The following is a 19,527-nucleotide window of genomic DNA, read 5'->3' on the forward strand; positions in this document are numbered from 1 at the left end:
GGTAGGCGCTACAGAGCACTGTACGCCAAAACCAACAGACTTAGGAACAGTTTCTTCCCACAAGCCATCACTCTGATGAACAGCTGACTTCTGACTCACAGTCAGCTGACTTCTGACTCACAGTGTCAGAAGTCAATTCCTGTGCAATAACCCAGTAACTCTAATCAGCCACCTGTTTTCTGGCTAAAACGTATTATTTATTCACCATTCTCTATTTCAGAGCTGTTCATACTGTTATACTGTCATATTGTAGATACTGTATACCAAATCCACCTATCTGAAGTCATTGCTCCTCAAAAAATAGTTATTTATTCCAGCATCCTTTGCACTATGCTTCATTGCACTATGTACATGTATGCATGTATATGTACCTGTATATCACATCCTCCAACATGTACATACTCCTGCACCCTTTGCACTCTGCTCACTGCACTGCTCACTGTTGTCTACACTGAAGTCTGTGTCTGATTTTATTTTATTTTTATTATTGTGATTTTGTATTTTTGTATGAGTAAGCACATCGTGGATGTACAATCCAGAGTCAAATTCCTCGTAAGTGTACACAAACCTGACAATAAAGCTGATTCAGATTCTGATTCTGATTATCTGGCTGCAGGGATTTGCCCCATTTTGCCAGAAGAGCTGCCACACGAGTGCTTGGGTTGAGGTCAGTGCTCTGTGCAGGCCAGGCAAGTTCTTCCACACCAAACTGGGAAATCCATGTCTTTATAGACTGGCTTTGTGCATTAGGTCATATTAAGAGAAGGAAAGTAAATGCTCCGTATTTGTATAGCACCTTTCTAGTCTTTTCGACCACTCAAAACGCTTTTACACTACATCTGCATTCACCATTCATTCACTGAGCCTAAGTGCTCAAACAGAAACTAACATTCACACACTGGCAAATTCGGGGTTCAGTATCTTGCCCAAGGACACTTCGACATGCAGCCTGGAGGAGCCCACATTAGTTAAGGGTCTTGCCTGTCGTTGTGATTTTCCCTTTATGGGAACCAGTACAAGCCACCATGCCACGATAACCATACTTTTAGAAGTGTATTTGTTTGTGTGTGTGCATGTTTGCAGCCATTGACTGGTTTCAGTTTCTCTCTCTCACCAGGCCTATGAGCACCCTCTGTTGATGGTCCTCCTCCTGGAAAAGTGGCACCAGCTTCTTATCTAGAAGAGACCAGGCAATAGCGGGAATGGGCACATAAAAGAGACATTTGAAGAAACCTTTTGAAGCTGCATCTACCCTAGAATGAACACCACAGGTGGCCCTAGGTGTGTCTGTGCAGTACCACCATTAAACAGGCCATCGGTGGGAATGGAAGAAAACTCTGACTTGTTTATGGCTTCAATAAAGAAGAAAACTGAACCTAAGACATAAATGGATTCTTTTGGGGTGAGTTTTCGCTTTAAAAATACATTCCAAAGCTTGAGGGTTATGAGGCTGCAATTCTGCTGTGTATATATATGTGTGTGTGTGTGTGTGTGTGTGTGTGTGTGTGTGTGTGTGTGTGTGTGTGTGTGTGTGTGTGTGTGTGTTTGAGAGTGTGTATGCTGCCAGTCACACAAAAGTGGACAAACACACACCATCTTTCAATCACTTTTACACACATACAAGAAGCTGGCTTTGTGGTGTTGCAGTGTCACAGAGTATGTTACAGATATAAATAGCGCAGGCTAGTGATGGGAATCACGGCTCTTTGAAGGGAGCCTGATCTTATGGCTCCGTTCCTTTCCGAGAGTCAGCTCCTTTCTCAAATGACTCTTCATTTAGTACCACTTCTGCTGGTCACAGCCAGTTACATTCTTATTTGTTGCAAGAAATAAATATGCAATATTCTTCATCTGCAATACATTAAAATGTTCTGTCATATTGGTGGTTAAAAAGTAGGATGCCTCAAGAATAACTATCCTAGTTGTATAACAACAATAACACCCTACTAATAAAATAGTATGGTCAATAAATAATTACAACTATATACAGACACATACAGTATTTTTCAATCAGCTCTCTAATGGGAGCAGGCTCCCATGGTTTACCTAAATGTTCACGACTGACACGCTAGAGCTTGCAGGGCACAGCTAAATGACAGCCTGCGCTGCCAGATTCACTGTCTGCCATTTAGCAGTTCAAAATTGTCAACTGTTTTAAATTTACATATTTTAGACAATTAGCTGATGCTCTAATTCTGAGCGAGCAGGTACAGCTTCTGTCTTTACATTTACTGACCATGTGACCTCTCACTTACAAGGTGGGCTCATTAACCAGACTTGAAGTAATTTATGAAGGAATAATGCCAAATATTTGCAGGTTTCAGCTACTCAAACTTCAGGATTTGCTGTTTTTCTCTTTTTTATATCACTGTTAAATAAATCTGTTGGGCTTTTCACCCTTGGTTGGACAAAAACAACCATTTGAAGATGTCACTTTGGTCTTTTGGAAATTGTGAAGGGCATTTATAGGCATTGCTCTAAGGGTGGCAATGTCCCAACACTTTGGTCCTGAAAAATCTCAGGAACTATTACATGGATTGCTATGAAATTTAATGAACCCTAATGACTTTGGTGATCCTCTGACTTTTCATCTGGAGCCATCGAAAAGTCAAAATTTCAATTCTTCCAATGATATAAATTCCCATCAGTCTCTGCGGCACTTTGTGTTTAGTACTAATTAGAAAATGTTACCATGTAAATATGCTACACTGAGATGGTAAAATTCATACCTGCTTAAAATGTGTCAGCTTTGTTAATGTCAACATGTTAGCATGCTTTGTCTTGTTCCACTATTTTCTGACATTTTACAGACTGAATGAAAATGCATCTAGAGGTTCAAGAGCTGCCACAGACTGCTTACTTGAACTCGGATCACTGGATTCAAAGTCCAGAGTGATAACCATTACACCATGGAACCACTAAAGAGAGTTGCTGGGCAGTTTCTTACATGATATCACCATGTACGTTATCTATGCAGGGAATGGGACATAAAAGGCGACAGAAAGCTGTCAGGGGAAAGGAGTTTCCAAAGCTATTCGACCCAGATCCCTTATGGAGTAAACTGGCCCCTTCATTCATTCATACATTCATTTTATTGACTAAACAAAAATGAAAACAATTGTTTGTCGCCGCCCTGTAGCCAAACCATTTTAGACAGTGCTAATAGCAGAAACACTGACTGCAAAAGAACCCAAAAATAACATGTAATAACATCTGACGCACCTGTCTATAACAATAGACATGCAATAATATTGTAGCAATTGTTAACAGCAGAATGAAATAATTAAAATGTTTAGAGTCTCAGCATGGATTTGAAACAGTGAAGTGAAATTGATATATTGTATTTGGAATCATCAATACACACATTGTGGGTTAAAAGTGTCAATTTGTCAATTTTCCTCTAATAAAGCGGCAAAAGCTACACCATATGAGAACCACACAGCAATCAGTTCTATCATCTCCGTATCAGTGTTCGTGCAGGGAAAATGACAAAATGCAGCAAGTGTGTGAGTGCAAGTGTGTTTCACAAGTGAATCTGAAGGATGATATCATTCTTGTGAATTTACTGAGGTGAGGGAATGTCCCGTGTTGTGGTTGACACAAAGCAGCTGCACTCAGAGAGGGAAAGAAAAGGAGTGAGAGCGGGGAAGGAAGTACCTAACTCCCCACTGTTATATAATATAATTGTAGAATTCTTTAGCTCCCCATTTTTTTCACCCACCTCATTCTCCCTTTCTACATCCCTCCCATTTCTTCTCAACCTCTCCCTGAAAGATAAATTAGTGTGGTGGTTCTGTTTAGTTGAATTCTCCAGTGGGCATGAAGAATGCGACCTAAGAAGAACACACAAACACACTTGCACACAGTTTTGAGCTCCACAACAAGCCAAGGTTTTGTTATTTATGACATTCACACTCCCTGTACTGTGTGTGTGTATGTGTACCTGTGAGGGTATGTGTGTGTTCAGTGTGCTCATGCCGCCTTACCAAGACACCAGGTGTCCACGATTGATAGAACTCTAAAAAATAAAAAGAAAAGCTTTGTGTGAAAACAATCCCTCAAGCCAGCATTATAATAAGAGTTTTACTTTTCATGCTGTAAGCTGAGGCAGTATAATGCTACACTGCTGCAGTCGCCAGCAAAAATACATCAAAAATATAAAAGCTAGACGTTTACAGGTGCTGAAGTTTGGCCTGCAGGAAGAAAAGCTAATTATGAACCGAAAGGCTGTTGGTTTCTTCCCTGGAAACAAACGGGGTGGTAGATGGTCCATTTCAAAGAGAGCAAAGCGTCCACATCAGAAGTAAGAGCTCAAATAACTACGTGGTAAGCAGACAGACAACAGACATTTTTGTGCTTTGTAGTCAGTGTTTTCTAGAGTGTTTTACACTGACTTTGGTAATGTAATCTGCCATCCACAATCTTGCTGCACATTTATATTCATACCGCCTTGTAAAGAGTGTGTAGAGGCATATTTATCAAGGCTCCCAACGGGTCATGAAAATTAAGGAATTAATTTTATTTAGGATCCAGACAGGACGCATCATGTGTCTTTTTAAAGAATAAATCCAAAAGTTATTTTATTTTATTAGATGATAGATATGTTTTATTCTTCAACTGATTGATATTTAAGAACTGAGCTGAGAAACGCATTCACACCTTTCTGAGTGAGAATGCACTCCAGCACAGTTAAATAATAAAAGAAATTCCCATGGAAAGCCCCAAACCAATAATGAATTGGTCCTACTACCAAGTAAAAACTATTAAAAACATCAGTAAGCTACACCAGTACACTGGGTGACATCTTCCTTCATTATGGTGAATATGGTCACTGCAGTTTATTAGTAGCGTGGTGTCGTTAATCCCACACCTTCTAGTCCCCAAAGAACCCAATGTGGATTATTCCAAATGCACTGTTTCCTCTTGTGTCAGTATGGTTTGGTACAACCTACAGTGCTCTGCTGTATTGGGAAATAATTTAGTTTTTTTTTAAATGAAACCCATTTTTAAAGATTTAAATCTTCAGTAGGAACCAGAAGAGCTTTGATCTAAATGCCACAGAGACAGGGGAAGTACAGAGTACAGCATTGTTGGTTTCAGTCTTTTTATGGGATTAATTGACAATAAAAAACATATAATAACACTAGACATATCCTTTAGGGATGGAGACAGTTCACTGTATTTTTTACATTCAGTGTTTGTCAGACTAATTCTGTTAGGAAAATCAATGTAACTTGCAAGGATTTCTAAACTTGAGTAGCAATGTAGCTGATGCTGGTTTTAAAGTGTACAAACTGAACACTTTTCCAAACCCAATTTTAAGAACTAATCATAGTTCATCCAAAAAGGCAACACAGCAAATCAGCTCCAGAACAACTACGAAATGTGTCATGAATGAACTGTCAATTTCATGGATTATAAATCTTTAAAGTGTTTTGAAAAAACTTGTGCAATGACAACCCAGTCTACTGCTGGAGATTATACAATCAAAAGCATCAGAAAAGCTGCTAAATGGACCTTGTGTTGGGACTGTTACGTCAAACTAGCTGATATTTTTTTTAAAACTACAGTGCCAACAGTGCTAAAACACATAAAACATTAATCAATAAAAGGACGTGATGAAATGTGGACCTTACAGTGCCTCATTGGAGCAAACAGTGTAATTTTTCACACAGCTGTTTGCCTTCCCTCCCTCCAGTGTGTGTCTGAACTTATGTACTTTTCTTAACAAAGCTCCATTGGGAGGCAGACCTACTTCTTTGTGTTCTCCTCCATGTGATTCATGTGGCTCGATGGTCTCATCTCGGACCTCTGAAACAAGCAACACCATCATGGGAGGGCTGAAAATATGCTCCCATTGTTTTGACAAAAGCCCACAGGTATGCTGACAAGGACACACACAGCAAGACACGCACACACTCCCTCATGCTTCACACACTCACCAGTTTATCCCAGTCGGCTTGTATGTGTGAGGGTCTGTATCTGGAGTTGGGAACAGAATCCAAATATTTTGCTCTCTCTGTGTTCCACTGCAGCTCTGACCAGAAATTCAGGAGACCTCTAGCCTACACACACACACACGGACACAAACAACACCACCACAGTGACACCAAGGACATTCCTGCAAAATAATCGAGGATAACTATGTCTTTATTGCACCCACGCATACACAATACATATAAAATCACACTGTTTTACATTTAAATGGCTTTTTAATTTCTAAATGACGTTGGCTACACTAATTTCCCAACACTGTATTACAAATGCACCTGCAGTATGTATAATATGCTATGTAACAAACACGCATTGTCTCGATTTAATCATCAAACTAAATGTAAGGCCAAGTTTTATTAACTGGCTCTGGAAATACTACGAGGACTCAATATCAATTTAAAATCAGTGTTAATGTTATACATTTGTTTAAAAAAAATTAAGAATATGTTGTTACCTTCCCTTTAAACACAGGTTCAATATGCAGCTCAGTGGTACACAACACACCAGGGACCTCCAACAGGCACAGTGGCATCTCCTAGAACACACAAAGACAGAGCAAAGTGTGGTTGCGGGTGTACTATTTAAGGCACAAAAAAAAATAAGTAGAACTGCAAGTATGTCATATCTATATATGTGGGTTACAGGTAGTTAGTTCTATGCCTTTATGCTTGTGGAAATCTATGTATACGTGTGTGTGTGTGTGTGTGTGTGTGTGTGTGTGTGTGTGTGTGTGTGTGTGTGTGTGTGGTACCTTCTTGTCGAATACAGAGGAGTAAGGCAGGACTTTGTCCATGTTGAGAGACTTCTCATAGCTTATTCTGTACAAAGAGCCTGTGTGTGAGTGAGAAAAAGAGCGAAAGATTGTACAGTCAGACTTTTATTTTATTTACGGTTATGCAGAATTATTATCTTAAAATAACTACAAGACAAATGAGGCACCTAAACCAATGTCCCACCAATATCATTTTTGTGAAGGGGGGGGTCCACTGCATGATATCAGATTTTATATCCTGCAATGGGCTATGCATCTGCTGTTTTCCTTTGGCTCCCTATTCAGGTGGTACTGTCGTGTTCCAAACAATGTTATCTGGTACCCCTTGAAAAAGCCCCCTGACCTTGATAATGCTTAATCATTTTATAATTAATTTAGTTTGACATATACATTTGATACATGAGTACATTATATAGGTTATATAATTCTGCAGTTGTACTACTGAGACTGCATTTTTTTCACATTACAGGTAATTGTATTGCTGAAAAACTAGCTGTCAGATGTAGATTTGAACCCACAGCTCCAGGGGAAACTGCAAACTGAACGCAGTGCCTTAAACCACTCGGCCATCGTGACTGTATATGCGCTCTAGTTAGCGGAAGTTTTGCAACATCATGAGTACATTAACTCTATGACAATATAATTTAGTACACTGTGTCACGTTATGACCCATTTTTCGCTGCATTGTCATCCAGTAAGGTGCTGCTTTGGTCAGGAAACAAAGTCAAAATTTTTCACTTGACAAATTATCAATTATCAAGCAATGAATATGTTGCATTCTTGCTTAACATTAGGTTCTACTGAAATATGAACTCAGATCACCGGATTCAAAGTCCAGAGTGCTAACAATTACACCATGGAACCACACAGAGTTACTGGGCAGTTTCTTACATCTATGCAGAGAATAGAACATAAAAGTCATTGGAAAGCTGTCGGGGGTTTCTGAAGCAATTTGATAGTTCTTATGGAGAATACTGGACCCTTCATTTTGAGCACTGTAGACTCAAATGCAGCAGTCTGAGTTCACAGCTCAGTGAAACCTCATTTTTATGAGTACAAGACAGAATTCAAGGTGCGCGTTCACCTCCTTCAGTCAGTACTATCAATTTTGGAAACAGAGATTGTTAATGTGGATTGGTCCACATCATGGCAGAGTGACCCCTCGGTTGTTTCATGTGTCACTGCTACCTGAAACAACATGCCCCCACCAATGCAGCCCTCCGTGCTGTTTTCAGTCTGAATGCCTACAAAGCCTTACCTGTAATTCTACTATAAATGAAGTTCGGAGTTCAGAGTGCTACTATTACACTACACTATTACACCATAGAACTTCTACACAGCTTCTAGAGACTGTTGTGGAACAATTTCGCACATGATATCAACATTTGTGTAAGTTAATGAAGAATATGAAGTAGAAGGCAGGCAACAATACCAGTGACACCAGTGATAACATGTGAAAAAGCAACCTTTACCGGCTGACTTAATCAGCTTAGTTAGCTAACAGTTCACAGACAGGAGGGGATGTGGGAAATGGGAAATTAAGCCATTGTTTTTAAAGGCTTCCTAAAAAAATTCATCTAGCCAGTAACAAATTGGACAACTGCATAAAAAACTAATTTTAGCATGTTAACTTTACAAAGGTTACGACCGCAGGAACTTAGCCATCAACACATACTGACTCAAAAGCCAGGATTGTTTAGAGAGCTACTCATTGTGAAAAGGCTTTGGCGTTGAAGCAACTAGAGGTTCAAGAGCGACCAGAGATTGCCTACTGCTTTAAATCTGCTGCTTACGCTGTTGGTGCACTACTGATATTGTTTTTATCATATAAAGAATGCCTGACTTTCCCTCACGTTGTTACGTTTCTGCTGAAAGTGTCATAAGAGGGATTTGAACCCATGCCTACAGGGGAGACAACAACCTGATAACAGCACCTTAAACCGCTCAGCCATCCTCCCTGTATACATTCTGTATTTAGTGGAAATTTTGCTATATATCATGACAGAGTACATTAACTACATCATGATATACTTTAGTACACTATGTTATGATGTGACATATTATGGCCCAACTTTTGCCCTCAATATCATCCAGTAAGGTGAGCAAACAAAGTCAGTCTGTGGTTATCCAGCAGTGGAAAGGTTGCATTCTTGCATAAGCTCAGGTTCCACTGGATTCAAAGCTCAGAGTTCTAACCATTACACCATGGAACCACTACAAAGCTAGACATTACTGTACTGCTTTTAACGCATTTATCTGTGGTTAACCAGCAGTAAAGTTCAATAACACCAGCCTGGGTAAGGTGATCCTGATGTGGGTGTTTTATGAATATTCATCCGTTCTTGAGTTATTTTTTTCTGACAACCATTGAGGGACATAAAAATGTGTTGCTGTGTGACTACTAGGACTTGGTGTGATCATATTTTTTCAAACTGTTTTGTGCGAGCTACAAGTCTCCAAGATCTCTAAATAACTACATTCATCCTCCAATCTAGACTCTCCAGACCTACGTTGGATGCCTGGCAAAAGTCTATGAGGCAACATTTAAGAGCCAAACACACTTCATGAAAGAATTCAGTTTTGTGTAAACAAGATGTAAGCAGTCTCATAAAAAGGCAAGAGAGCAGCTCGACTCTAAAAGGAAGAAGAAGTGGTACTCAGGAGACTTGCGTCCCCCTGCTTCAGCTGCCACCGACCTAGAATGAACTCCTGGATCTGATCAAAGGATTCGAAGGCGTTCACGTTGTCAGACAGCCATTCAATAATCTAGAGGCAGGACAGAAACACACAGGAGACAGGTGTCAAAGTGGTGAGAGGGCAACATGACAACTGTAATGACAATGTTCATCTCTCTATCTTTATATCTTATATCTTTATAAATGGTTAGTCCACTCTGCAATATTACTATAACTTTAGTTCATCTTCTATCCTTTAAAGAAATAGTTTGACATCTTGGGTAATATTCACTTTCTTGCTGAGAGCATAAAGACCGGAAACAGGGGGAAAGAGGTGGACATTATATCTCATTTATTTAATCTTCATAGAGACTGAAGCGAGGATGTGATGATGGACTAATTCTTGGCCGAGGAGTCTCTGCTGGTTGACTGGCAACCTCATGATGACAAAAAGAGTGTATGGATTAAACAAATAAGATATAATTTGATATTTGAATGTGCTCTAGAGGTGCTAGTACCTGGATTTAGTTAACTTTGGACGAAGCCTGGCTAGCTGCTTCCAGGCTAAGCTAATCATCTTCTAGCTATATCTTCACATTAAGCACACAAACATGAGAGTGGTATTGATCTTCTCAGTGAAAGTAATTATGTATTTTTAAGTATTCATTTGTATGTATAAGTATGCAGTTAAAAACTCTCTTTGTATTATTTTATTTGCTTAAAATACGTAGTTTTAACCATGCTAGTGACATGGCTCCAGGGGTCATTTGGTTCACCACTTTGGTATAGAGTTCAACGAAATATCTCAACAAAGATTTGATGGCCATGAAATTTGGGCCCCTGACTTTTCTTTCCAACTCCACCAGCTGGTCAATGCTAGCTAGCATGCTAACACACCAAACCAAGACAGTGAATGAGGTAAAGATACTTGCAAAACATGCAAGCATGTTGGAATTGTCATTGTGAGCATGGTAGCATGGCTGGAGTCTCTTCAAACAGTGGATATCTTTGGTATATATTAAAACAGTTCAAGTGTTTGGGGTGATGTAACTTTGATGGTTGCCCTGTGTTTACATTACAGAAACATGAAAAATAAATGATATCCTCAAAGACAGTGCCTGCAAATCTCACAGCCACAGTGCATCAGAGTGAAAACTAATTTTCTGTTGCCCATTTCTCTGCTGTTTGAAGAAATATCTCCTTGCCAAAGTCAATTTGAGTCCTATGTCCACAAACAGAAATACTGTGTAATAATCAGAGAGGAAGACAAAGAAACGATTGTAAGAGTAAAAGAACTTAATTTGCACTATTTCCTTGCAGTATTCTCTTAAAATTACACACTGCTGTGAATAAAGCAGAAAATGTTAACAAGCAATCACCTTTATTAATGCCACTACTTTTTGTGCTGCTGACCCCATTAACACAGTCTACAAAGAATACAAACGTTATGTGTGGTGTCCAATTTCCCAGTGCTAGCTGCACTAATGAAGCTGGTGACACATTTAACCTCTAAAGAAATAATTTATTACAATCTATCTGTGCAGATGGAACATCTTAATTTAGATGTACTATAATAGAGTCTGAGGCATAGTCCGCACTGTGTCCAAACAAAATATCTATCCCTTTCTTTCTGTCTTTGTTTGACTCAGTTTGATCTCTCCGCTTGTCTTCTCTCCTCTCCCGTTCTATTACAGCATCCAGTCTTTTCTTTCTTCTTGTCCCTCAATCTGCTCATTTCCAACTCAAGGTTGACACCTACCCAATTTACAAAGAAGTGCAGAAAAGCTGTCATCTCTATCATATCTATTTCTTTTTACTCAGCTATTCATTTTACTTCGGAGAAAGAACCTTACATTTGATTAATAGTGACTGCATTCTTTGTCAGCTTTCCCTACTTTTTTGCTCCTTTATCCTCCCCTCACGTCTGCATTCAGTCTCTCCCTTCATCAAGGATATGTTGTTGATGTTGTGACTAAACATTGATAACAAGTGAAGTTATTAATTCCTTTAGGTTCTAAAAATAAATAATGACATTGTGTTGTATAAAAATGCAGTGCTGGTGTAACTTCATAAAAACATTACTTGATCCCCAAAAAATGTTGTGTTTGATGTAAGTTTCACGTAAATTTGCTTTAAATGTCAACACTTTTGTCTTCCCAACTCCTTTTCTGCTTTCGTTTGTACCTTCAGCTCCAGGTTTGGGTCACTTCCCATGTAAACCAGCAGGCAGTGGAGGGCAGCCAGACGCTGAGGGTCAGTCTTACTGCTAGGACACCTTGGATGGAGGTGGCATAGAACAAATTTACTTTTATTTTTTAGTTTTCTATTTGAAAACATAAGCATATAAAAACACAGAGACACGAATGCAGATGCATAGGTAGACATCCAATAGTCAGGCACTGAACGAGGTGATGTATGTGCTGTTGAAAAGGTGGATTGAAGGAAAAAAGACAAAAGAATGAATAAATGAATTAAAGAATAGAACAAAACACTGAGCAAGGGACCACTGATCCATCTTTATTGATCAGGAAGGTTGAATCCAAGGTGCTGGCTGGGATTCAATATATTCAAGTTAAAGCTGTTCTTTTTTCCAAAAAGGCTCTGCAGGTGTATGCTCACAAAAATAACTTTCAAAAGATAGGTTTCTCTTTCTATCTGCCTGCTTCCTGCCTACCTGTATTCTCCTCTGCTCTCAAGCGCCGCCACTGTGTAAATGAAAACCATCAAAATAATGACCCAGATATACTTCCTTTCCAACGAGTTTTGAATCACTCTCACCTAGAAGGAGTGTCTGATCGCAGTATCTGCAGCAGGTAGGCTGGGCTAAGCTCAGCAGTGTGGATCCTCCCACTGGCCAGGTCCAACAGACCACCACTAGACTCTTCCTCCTCATGCAACACTATAATGCTAGATGTTTGACAGTGCAGGCCCAAGTCCACATCAAGACCTCCAAGTTATTGAGAAACACAGACAGAATAAGACAAGGAAACATCATATTGGATTGGATTAATATGAGGAGCCCCTTCTCTACATTTGTACAGGTTTTGTTGTTTTAAAAAAACATATCAGGAAAAATTAGGAGCATGTGCTGTAGCTGGCAAAAGAGGGAAACAAACTGCTTCACAGCCATCACTCAGCTTAGACATGATTTGTCCAAAAGCCTCGTCTTACCTGAGAGAAAGAGGGAGTGACAGAGCATCTCCTGCTGCCTGGTGTTGATACAATGAAGGAAATAACCCTGCAGGTACACCAGGATGTAGTAACCTACATACAAAAATAACACAGCATCACTGTCAGAGTATATCTTAGCATGCTGTACGTACAGCAGACATTTACTGGGCTGCATGAGGATACACTTACAAGCACACACACTAGGTTGAATTTAAAGGGATTCTGGTGTGTGTGTGTGTGTGTGTGTGTGTGTGTGTGTGTGTGTGTGTGTGTGTGTGTGTGTGTGTGTGTGTGTGTGTGTGTGTGAGTGTGACTATGTGTGTGGACTAACCTATGGGAATGAAGAGTGGATGAAGCTGTGTGGCTTTCTGTGGCGACTGGTCACTGCCCAGAGAAACCCTGAATGTCTTGCTGCAGTCTGCAGAAAGTCAGAAAATCACAATTTGTCACCATGTGCCTTAAGATAAAAACAGTAACATAGGACAGCAATAGCAAGACAAAGAAATTAGGTATTATACATCCTTTGAATAGACAGCAGTAGATAGCATACACACCTTTGTGAACTAAAACAACAGTGTAGACCAGTTCCTGTTTGTCTTTAAGTGAACGGCTGTAGCACACGCACATACTTCCTAAAACAAACCACAGGACAGTGTAGTAATCAATAAAATACCATGTACATTAATGACAATGTTCATAATAATTATTAAATCAGTTGTGATTTGTTTGGATGGAAAATCTTTTCACATATCAACATGCATTTTTTTAAAGGTATCACAATAAATAATAGGACAATAATAGAGGTGAGGGGATTGTGTATTTCATTTAGAAATTCTTCTGTTATTATTATTATATAGTAGTTGTATGCAATAATTTGACTGGATCTCTGCTGCTCAAAAACACAATTCACTCATTTTGTGTATATAATAAAACATGTTGTATCATTATGTTCCATAGATTATAAAGTAGCTTCTGAGTTGTGGCAGGGACTTACTTTCTTGTTTTAACAAAGAGAAATGCAAAACACACAAACATATAGGATTAGTCACGTAACTGTAAGATAATATATATGTGTGAAAGCAGATTATTCTTTTAAGGATTTATGTGTGCGTGATTGTGTTACCTATTCTGTTTGTGAACACTTTCATCCTTACAAGCTCCTGCTCTGGTCTCTCTGTGTGATAATGGTCAAAACCCAGATTTACAAACCTGTTAGCCACACACACACACAAACAAAAATCCCAGTTAATTATGAGCATGTACAGCAAACGAATACGTTGCACAGCACAGGAAGTGTACAGGAATTCATTTTAGTGTCTTTGATTGCAGGTACATGTCAAAAACATTTAAAGGAATGCAGAATACAGAATGAGGTAGCTACTGAGAAAACATATTTCTATATTTATACTGAACTAGTAGTTGTTGCCTTACGTGACTGTGCAGAAAGGATTAGCAGGCAACTCTAACGGGAGTTCCAACTGTGGGACAGTAATATAAAGCAAGACAATTATATGTTATTATCAGGTCATTGTGATTATGACAGTATGTGCAAAAGACTGGTAATTTATTACATTCTAAGGCATAGAGATGACAAACCACAGTTTCACAGGTATTGTAGGGGTAAAACTGAACACATCGGATCAGGAACTTGTCCTGTGAAAGACACGCGATTTTTTGTTATTCAGTGTACCTAGTCTAAAGAACATAATCTATAGCCTTCTTTTTATAGATGAATGTAATTCAAAGCAAAGTTCTCACAAGTATAGTTGTACATGTCAGTGTGTGTGCGTTACGTTATGAGTGAGATAGTAGAGTCTTTGTGTGTGTCCATCCCACTGGACCCAGCAGAAGTCCTCTACTATTGTCTCTGCTGTTTTGGACAAACGCTCGGGATTCACCATCACCTGGTTCACAGGAACACATTCATATTCAGCTTTGTAGACACACTGAATTCTTAATGCAAAGCTGCCCGGGAGGATAAGGAGCACACTATATTTTATGGCCTGAGAATGAGGTTGAAGTAATATTTTCTTTACACTGAGTTATGTTAATACATTTAAACCTTTTTTGCTCCTTAATTACTAAATATGTACAAATAATTGATTTACCTTACCTTAAAAGAGACTACACAGAACCCACCAGCCAGAAAAATTGTCCTTGCAGTTTATACTGTAGTTAAGCTGAGGCCACTTTCCACAGACAGTTCCTTCAAAAAGAACATAAAGCCCAACTTACCACTCTATAACCCTCCTGTTTTGTCAGCAGAACATGGTAGAGATCCACATCTGAAACGCACGGAAGGATAAGTATGCATTACTATAACTATATGAAACTTGTGAAAAGCCAGATTATTTCCCTCTAAATGTGATGATCTGTTTTTTAACGGATTAAAGAAATTTAGCCCACACACACACACACACACACACACACACACACACACACACACACACACACACACACAAGCATAAGGGCACACAGACTCACATCCATCCTCAGCCAGCAGCAGCAGGTGGCTCTCCAGCACTGATGTTCTGTCAGCTTCTGAGCGGAGGAACTACAGACAGCCACAGAAAAGACGAGTCAGTATCTAAATGATTGTTTTTTTAACTGTTACCACATGGAGAAATCTATTTGCTGATTTTCATATTTTAATGCAGGCCTCAAACATTCTTAGAGTGTCTTTAAATTTGTGGTCTGGCAATAAGGGGAACATATTCATTAATAATTTCCCTCTGTTGTTTACAAAACACAACTGAGAAAGAGAGCCAGATAAGAAATGACAAAGTGAGTAAGAGTGAGAATGGCAACTAGAGGCCAGTGCACTTTCAGCAAGCCTGTAAAATAAATAGTCCCTGGCACCCGTACACTGAAAACCCCGATTGTCCATAACTGCAACATCAGCTCGTGGCTGCAGTAAAACCTGCATGAAAGTGGCTGATACAACACACACACAAACACACACACACACACACACACACACACACACACACACACACACACAAACCCTACCTGCACTTTGACCCTGCAGTCTACTGCTTTGAGAACTTTAGTGTTGTTGATGGGATGGATCTCAATCAGGAGCGTTAGACACTTGGATACTACACAGACAGAATGTGAGAAGAAGGATTCAAAATGCAATTTGTTGAATACTTCAGGAAGCTGAAATAGTCCATGTCATTTAAATGAAATAGAGAGAAAGAGATCTTGGGTGTTACTTGGTTTGAGGCGCTCCTCTCCTCTGGTGTTTTGTGCCAAGCTGACAGCTGAGAGGGAAAAAGGTGTCATTTACATATATTTCACACATCATTTGGCACCACAACAGTCAACAATCTGCACCCAAACTTTGTCTGTAGCCTCGTTCCTGTGGGTCCCCACCTTGCAAAAAAGTAATATTATAGGGATAGTGCTGAACAGTTTTCAAGACACTGACATTTAGACCGGAATTTGGTGGCTCAGATCAAGCTGAACTTCTCTTATTGGGGGTTAACAACACAGTATTATTCACAGTATATTATCTGCACGCTACAGAGGCTCACCTAACAGCGTCTCCTCCTTGTTCAGGGAACAGCTGCTGACACACACCTGCTTGTCAAACGTGTACAGGAGCTGTTGGAAAGAACACACAGCCACATGGGAAAGGGTGAGTACAAACACGCACACACAAAAGCAAAATCTGTAGCACTAAAAGGGAAGGAGACACAGGACACACACACAATACCTTGTTCTGTTTGGTGTTGGAGTCATATTTCCCAATCCTGGTGGTTCCTGTTGCTCCCTATCAGAATAGAATAGAATCCACTAATTAAGTCATGTGTCTGTAAATCAATCAAACTAGTGAGATGGATAGTCTTAATCTGTCCGGACGGAGTAGACCTACTTTCCCACTGGTGTCTTCCCCTACAATGATGTGTGTGGAACGTTGTACTTGACCTTCTCATTACCTTGGCTTGACCTTGCTGATTATCCTGGCTAGACCCGCTTCACTGCTTTTTTTGGGTCAGAAAATTTAAAATAAAAGGAGGGCTACTCTGAAACCCAAGGCACAGCCAGGCATGCATAACACTGTGAACCTTGCACTAAAAATGAGATGATTTTCTCTTTGCAGGCTGCACGTTGTCTTTAACCTCCTAAACCCACAGACTCTTTGGCGGGTCTGTCATTAAAAATGTATGCTGTGTACACACACACAGAATTTTATTTTAAAATTCCTGTAAGGATCTCAAGGCTTCTAAAAAAAATACTGAATATGTCAAGCAGAATAATAAAGAAATCTGTACAAAAGAATTTATAATTTTTCATTTGATGGCGTCCATTTGATGATGAAAGGTGGAGACATAAAACATGGCATCTGGGATTTCAGAATTTCACTCACTATAACTTCAGTGAAGGACAGGGACAAGCATATACCAGAATAGTTGTCAAACAATGTGCTGATAATGTTATATCTACATTCACAGGAAATTATAATTAAATGACAAACATGGTGATTGTTATGTGTGTTTAAGTGTTATTTTCATATAAATGTAACCCACGTCCCCAAGTTAAAGAAATATACAGTATATTTGTATAAAACAAATAGTAATCCATGGCTTAAGTCTAACAAAAGAGACAAGACAATATATATAACATGGTAATGTAAAGAAGTCAGACCAGTGCAGGTTGTAACACAATTAAACTGGAAAGAATACTGGATTAACAAGGTTTAGAATAATTACATTTGCTTAATGAGCATACTCAGCATTATATATGCTTAATATGCACAGCCTTCACTATAGACTTACCTTCCAAGAGTAAAGGACGCCCCCATCTCTCTCAATGTTCAGGATACGAGTGTCGACTGCTCCAGAGTACTCTGCAGACACAGCATCATTACTGCGGCCCCATATATCTTATCATGTCTAAAGGCAGTCTCAGGCTGAACATACTGCTAAATGAGAATATATTGTTTCCACTGTACAATTAGGACGTTCACAGTAAAACTCTCATACAGTTTCTATTCCTTTTAATGCAGTAAACTTTTGATTGCTTTGTAACAGCATATTACTTAAAGTCTTGCTGTGATATGTGGATCCTGCAAAAATAAGCAGCCTTTCTTTTCAGTCTTGTATAAAAACAATAACTTGCACTGAGATACACTGGAAATAAAACAATCTGCGATCCATTTAGTTCATTTTATATTTTCCCTAATTAAATATAGGATCTTAGGTGATGGAATCATACAGCTCCAGATACTTTTAGAGCATTCAGTTGTATTTTCTATAATCTTTTTCTGTAGTTTATCTTGGTAATTTGACATGCTGCTCCATATTTGAGACGCTTTAAATGCGACTGCTTTAAAGGAAATTCTTTTCTTTATCATGGTATTGAGAGAGGAAAGATGAAGAGTAAATTGCACCATCTACTGGACGCGTGAACATTTTACTACTTAGGGATTCTGATTTAAATTCTATAATAATTATTCTATAATAACTTAACTTTATATATATAATAATTTAACTTTTAACGGGATATTACGCAATTTTGTACTAATTCAACAAATGTATAATCCAGTTGTATCCATTGAAGGTTTACTTAAACCTGACACTTTTAGCTAAAACTGTTAGCCACCTATTGGTCAAAGCTCTTCAACTAACTTATGCATACGTTAGAAACAGTACACTGACGGACCGCGGACACCTGAACGCCTCACCTGTCACCCTGCAGACCGACGCCTCCTTCCTGAGGATATCAGACACCACATCTGCCTGCAGGTCAAACTTTGGCTTTAATTTGAGCATGTGTTCAGTCTCCTTGGCTTTCAGCACAAAACCCCTGCTTTTAAAACACTCCGGAGTGTTTTGTTTCCTTGAGAAGAGGCAGCACCTGGCAGCTGGAGTCTGAGGCTTGTCATCATGTGACCGAAAGTCTACATGTTAAGCACTTGTTGAAGTGAAAGCAGAGCACTTACGTACATATCTGCTATTTCTTCCCCTATGCTTCTTCCCCTTGACTCACATATTTTTATTGACATGCGGAAATGTCACGTCCTGCAGTTAGCTCCTCCCTCCACAGGGAGCGGATAAGCGGGAGAGTGGCTTCCATAGGCCGAGGAAGGCATTTGTCAAGCGGGTTGGAATCTCTCACCGCCCCGCTGAATGAGTGCGCCATTCAGGCGTAGCCAGGCACGTCACACTGGTGTCATATATCTGTGACTCCAGTGGGTCCTAATGGATGGATGGTTGGTATCAGGAGGAAGACTATCAACTGTTTCTAAATGTATGTAAGAGTTTGAGCTCTACAATAGGCACGATGTATGGAAAGTGTGTGATATGTGTTATGGTTTTAGGTTAAAAGATTTACTTACGTTGAATTAGCACCAAATGAAAAAAAATAATTAATTTATATTAAGCCTATTTAAGTGATGATTAAAACGCATAAATATGAGGTACAAACCAATAACATGAGCAGAAGAGGCTCATGGAAAAAAAATTAAAAAAGGAAGGAGAAGAAACAACATACCAAAATGTGTTTCAGATCTTTATGATTAGTCAATAAATTGATTGACAGAAGATGAATGTGCAACTTTTTAATAATTGATTTTTCCAATTAAAAACTCCAAATATTTCATGGTTTCAGTGGCTCCACTTTGAGGATTTGCTGCTTTTTCTGTTTTAAAATCATGGTAAATTTAAACCCGCAACCCTGTACACAGGATAAGGTTGACGATGAATGGATGGATGGATGGATGGTAAATTTAAACTAGTTGGATTTTGTTTTTTGTTTTTTTAAACTTCTCATTCAGTAGACTAAAGTGATTAATTGATAATACAAGTAGTAGATTAATCAATAATAAAAAATAATCATCTATTGTTGCCCTGTAGTAGATTTAAATAGTCAAAAAAAAGTAGCAGCATGTATGGATTTTGCTTTATCAGC

At 39.0% G+C, this 19,527-nt stretch overlaps 1 protein-coding gene across 3 annotated transcripts in view; it reads right to left on the minus strand.

Annotated features, from left to right (window-relative positions):
* The window catches only part of LOC123984767 (gamma-secretase activating protein), a 40,690-nt gene extending 22,065 nt beyond the window's left edge, over positions 1-18,625 (minus strand). The window contains exons 1-25 of one of the 3 annotated variants that reach the window (XR_006828522.1): positions 18,302-18,625; positions 17,394-17,464; positions 16,331-16,387; positions 16,149-16,218; positions 15,828-15,875; positions 15,622-15,710; positions 15,097-15,166; positions 14,848-14,897; positions 14,406-14,516; positions 14,209-14,265; positions 14,044-14,090; positions 13,736-13,821; positions 13,607-13,609; positions 13,167-13,244; positions 12,944-13,030; positions 12,613-12,705; positions 12,220-12,388; positions 11,626-11,716; positions 9,463-9,532; positions 6,746-6,825; positions 6,449-6,529; positions 5,943-6,065; positions 5,756-5,811; positions 3,987-4,018; positions 1,115-1,176 (exon numbers count right to left, since the gene is read on the minus strand). Coding sequence is in view for 2 of the 3 variants with exons in the window: in XM_046071879.1 (XP_045927835.1) it covers positions 1,115-1,176; positions 3,987-4,018; positions 5,756-5,811; positions 5,943-6,065; positions 6,449-6,529; positions 6,746-6,825; positions 9,463-9,532; positions 11,626-11,716; positions 12,220-12,388; positions 12,613-12,705; positions 12,944-13,030; positions 13,167-13,244; positions 13,607-13,609; positions 13,736-13,821; positions 14,044-14,090; positions 14,209-14,265; positions 14,406-14,516; positions 14,848-14,897; positions 15,097-15,166; positions 15,622-15,710; positions 15,828-15,875; positions 16,149-16,218; positions 16,331-16,387; positions 17,394-17,464; positions 18,302-18,389 (1,869 nt within the window). In the remaining variant the exon portion in view is untranslated. The remainder of the gene's footprint in view (positions 1-1,114; positions 1,177-3,986; positions 4,019-5,755; positions 5,812-5,942; positions 6,066-6,448; positions 6,530-6,745; positions 6,826-9,462; positions 9,533-11,625; positions 11,717-12,219; positions 12,389-12,612; positions 12,706-12,943; positions 13,031-13,166; positions 13,245-13,606; positions 13,610-13,735; positions 13,822-14,043; positions 14,091-14,208; positions 14,266-14,405; positions 14,517-14,847; positions 14,898-15,096; positions 15,167-15,621; positions 15,711-15,827; positions 15,876-16,148; positions 16,219-16,330; positions 16,388-17,393; positions 17,465-18,301) is intronic. The other 2 variants (XM_046071879.1, XM_046071880.1) reach the window with 2 other exon arrangements.
* Between the last annotated feature and the right edge of the window lie 902 nt (positions 18,626-19,527).

This window comes from Micropterus dolomieu, linkage group LG16 (genome assembly GCF_021292245.1).
Source record: "Micropterus dolomieu isolate WLL.071019.BEF.003 ecotype Adirondacks linkage group LG16, ASM2129224v1, whole genome shotgun sequence".
Lineage (NCBI taxonomy): Eukaryota > Metazoa > Chordata > Actinopteri > Centrarchiformes > Centrarchidae > Micropterus > Micropterus dolomieu.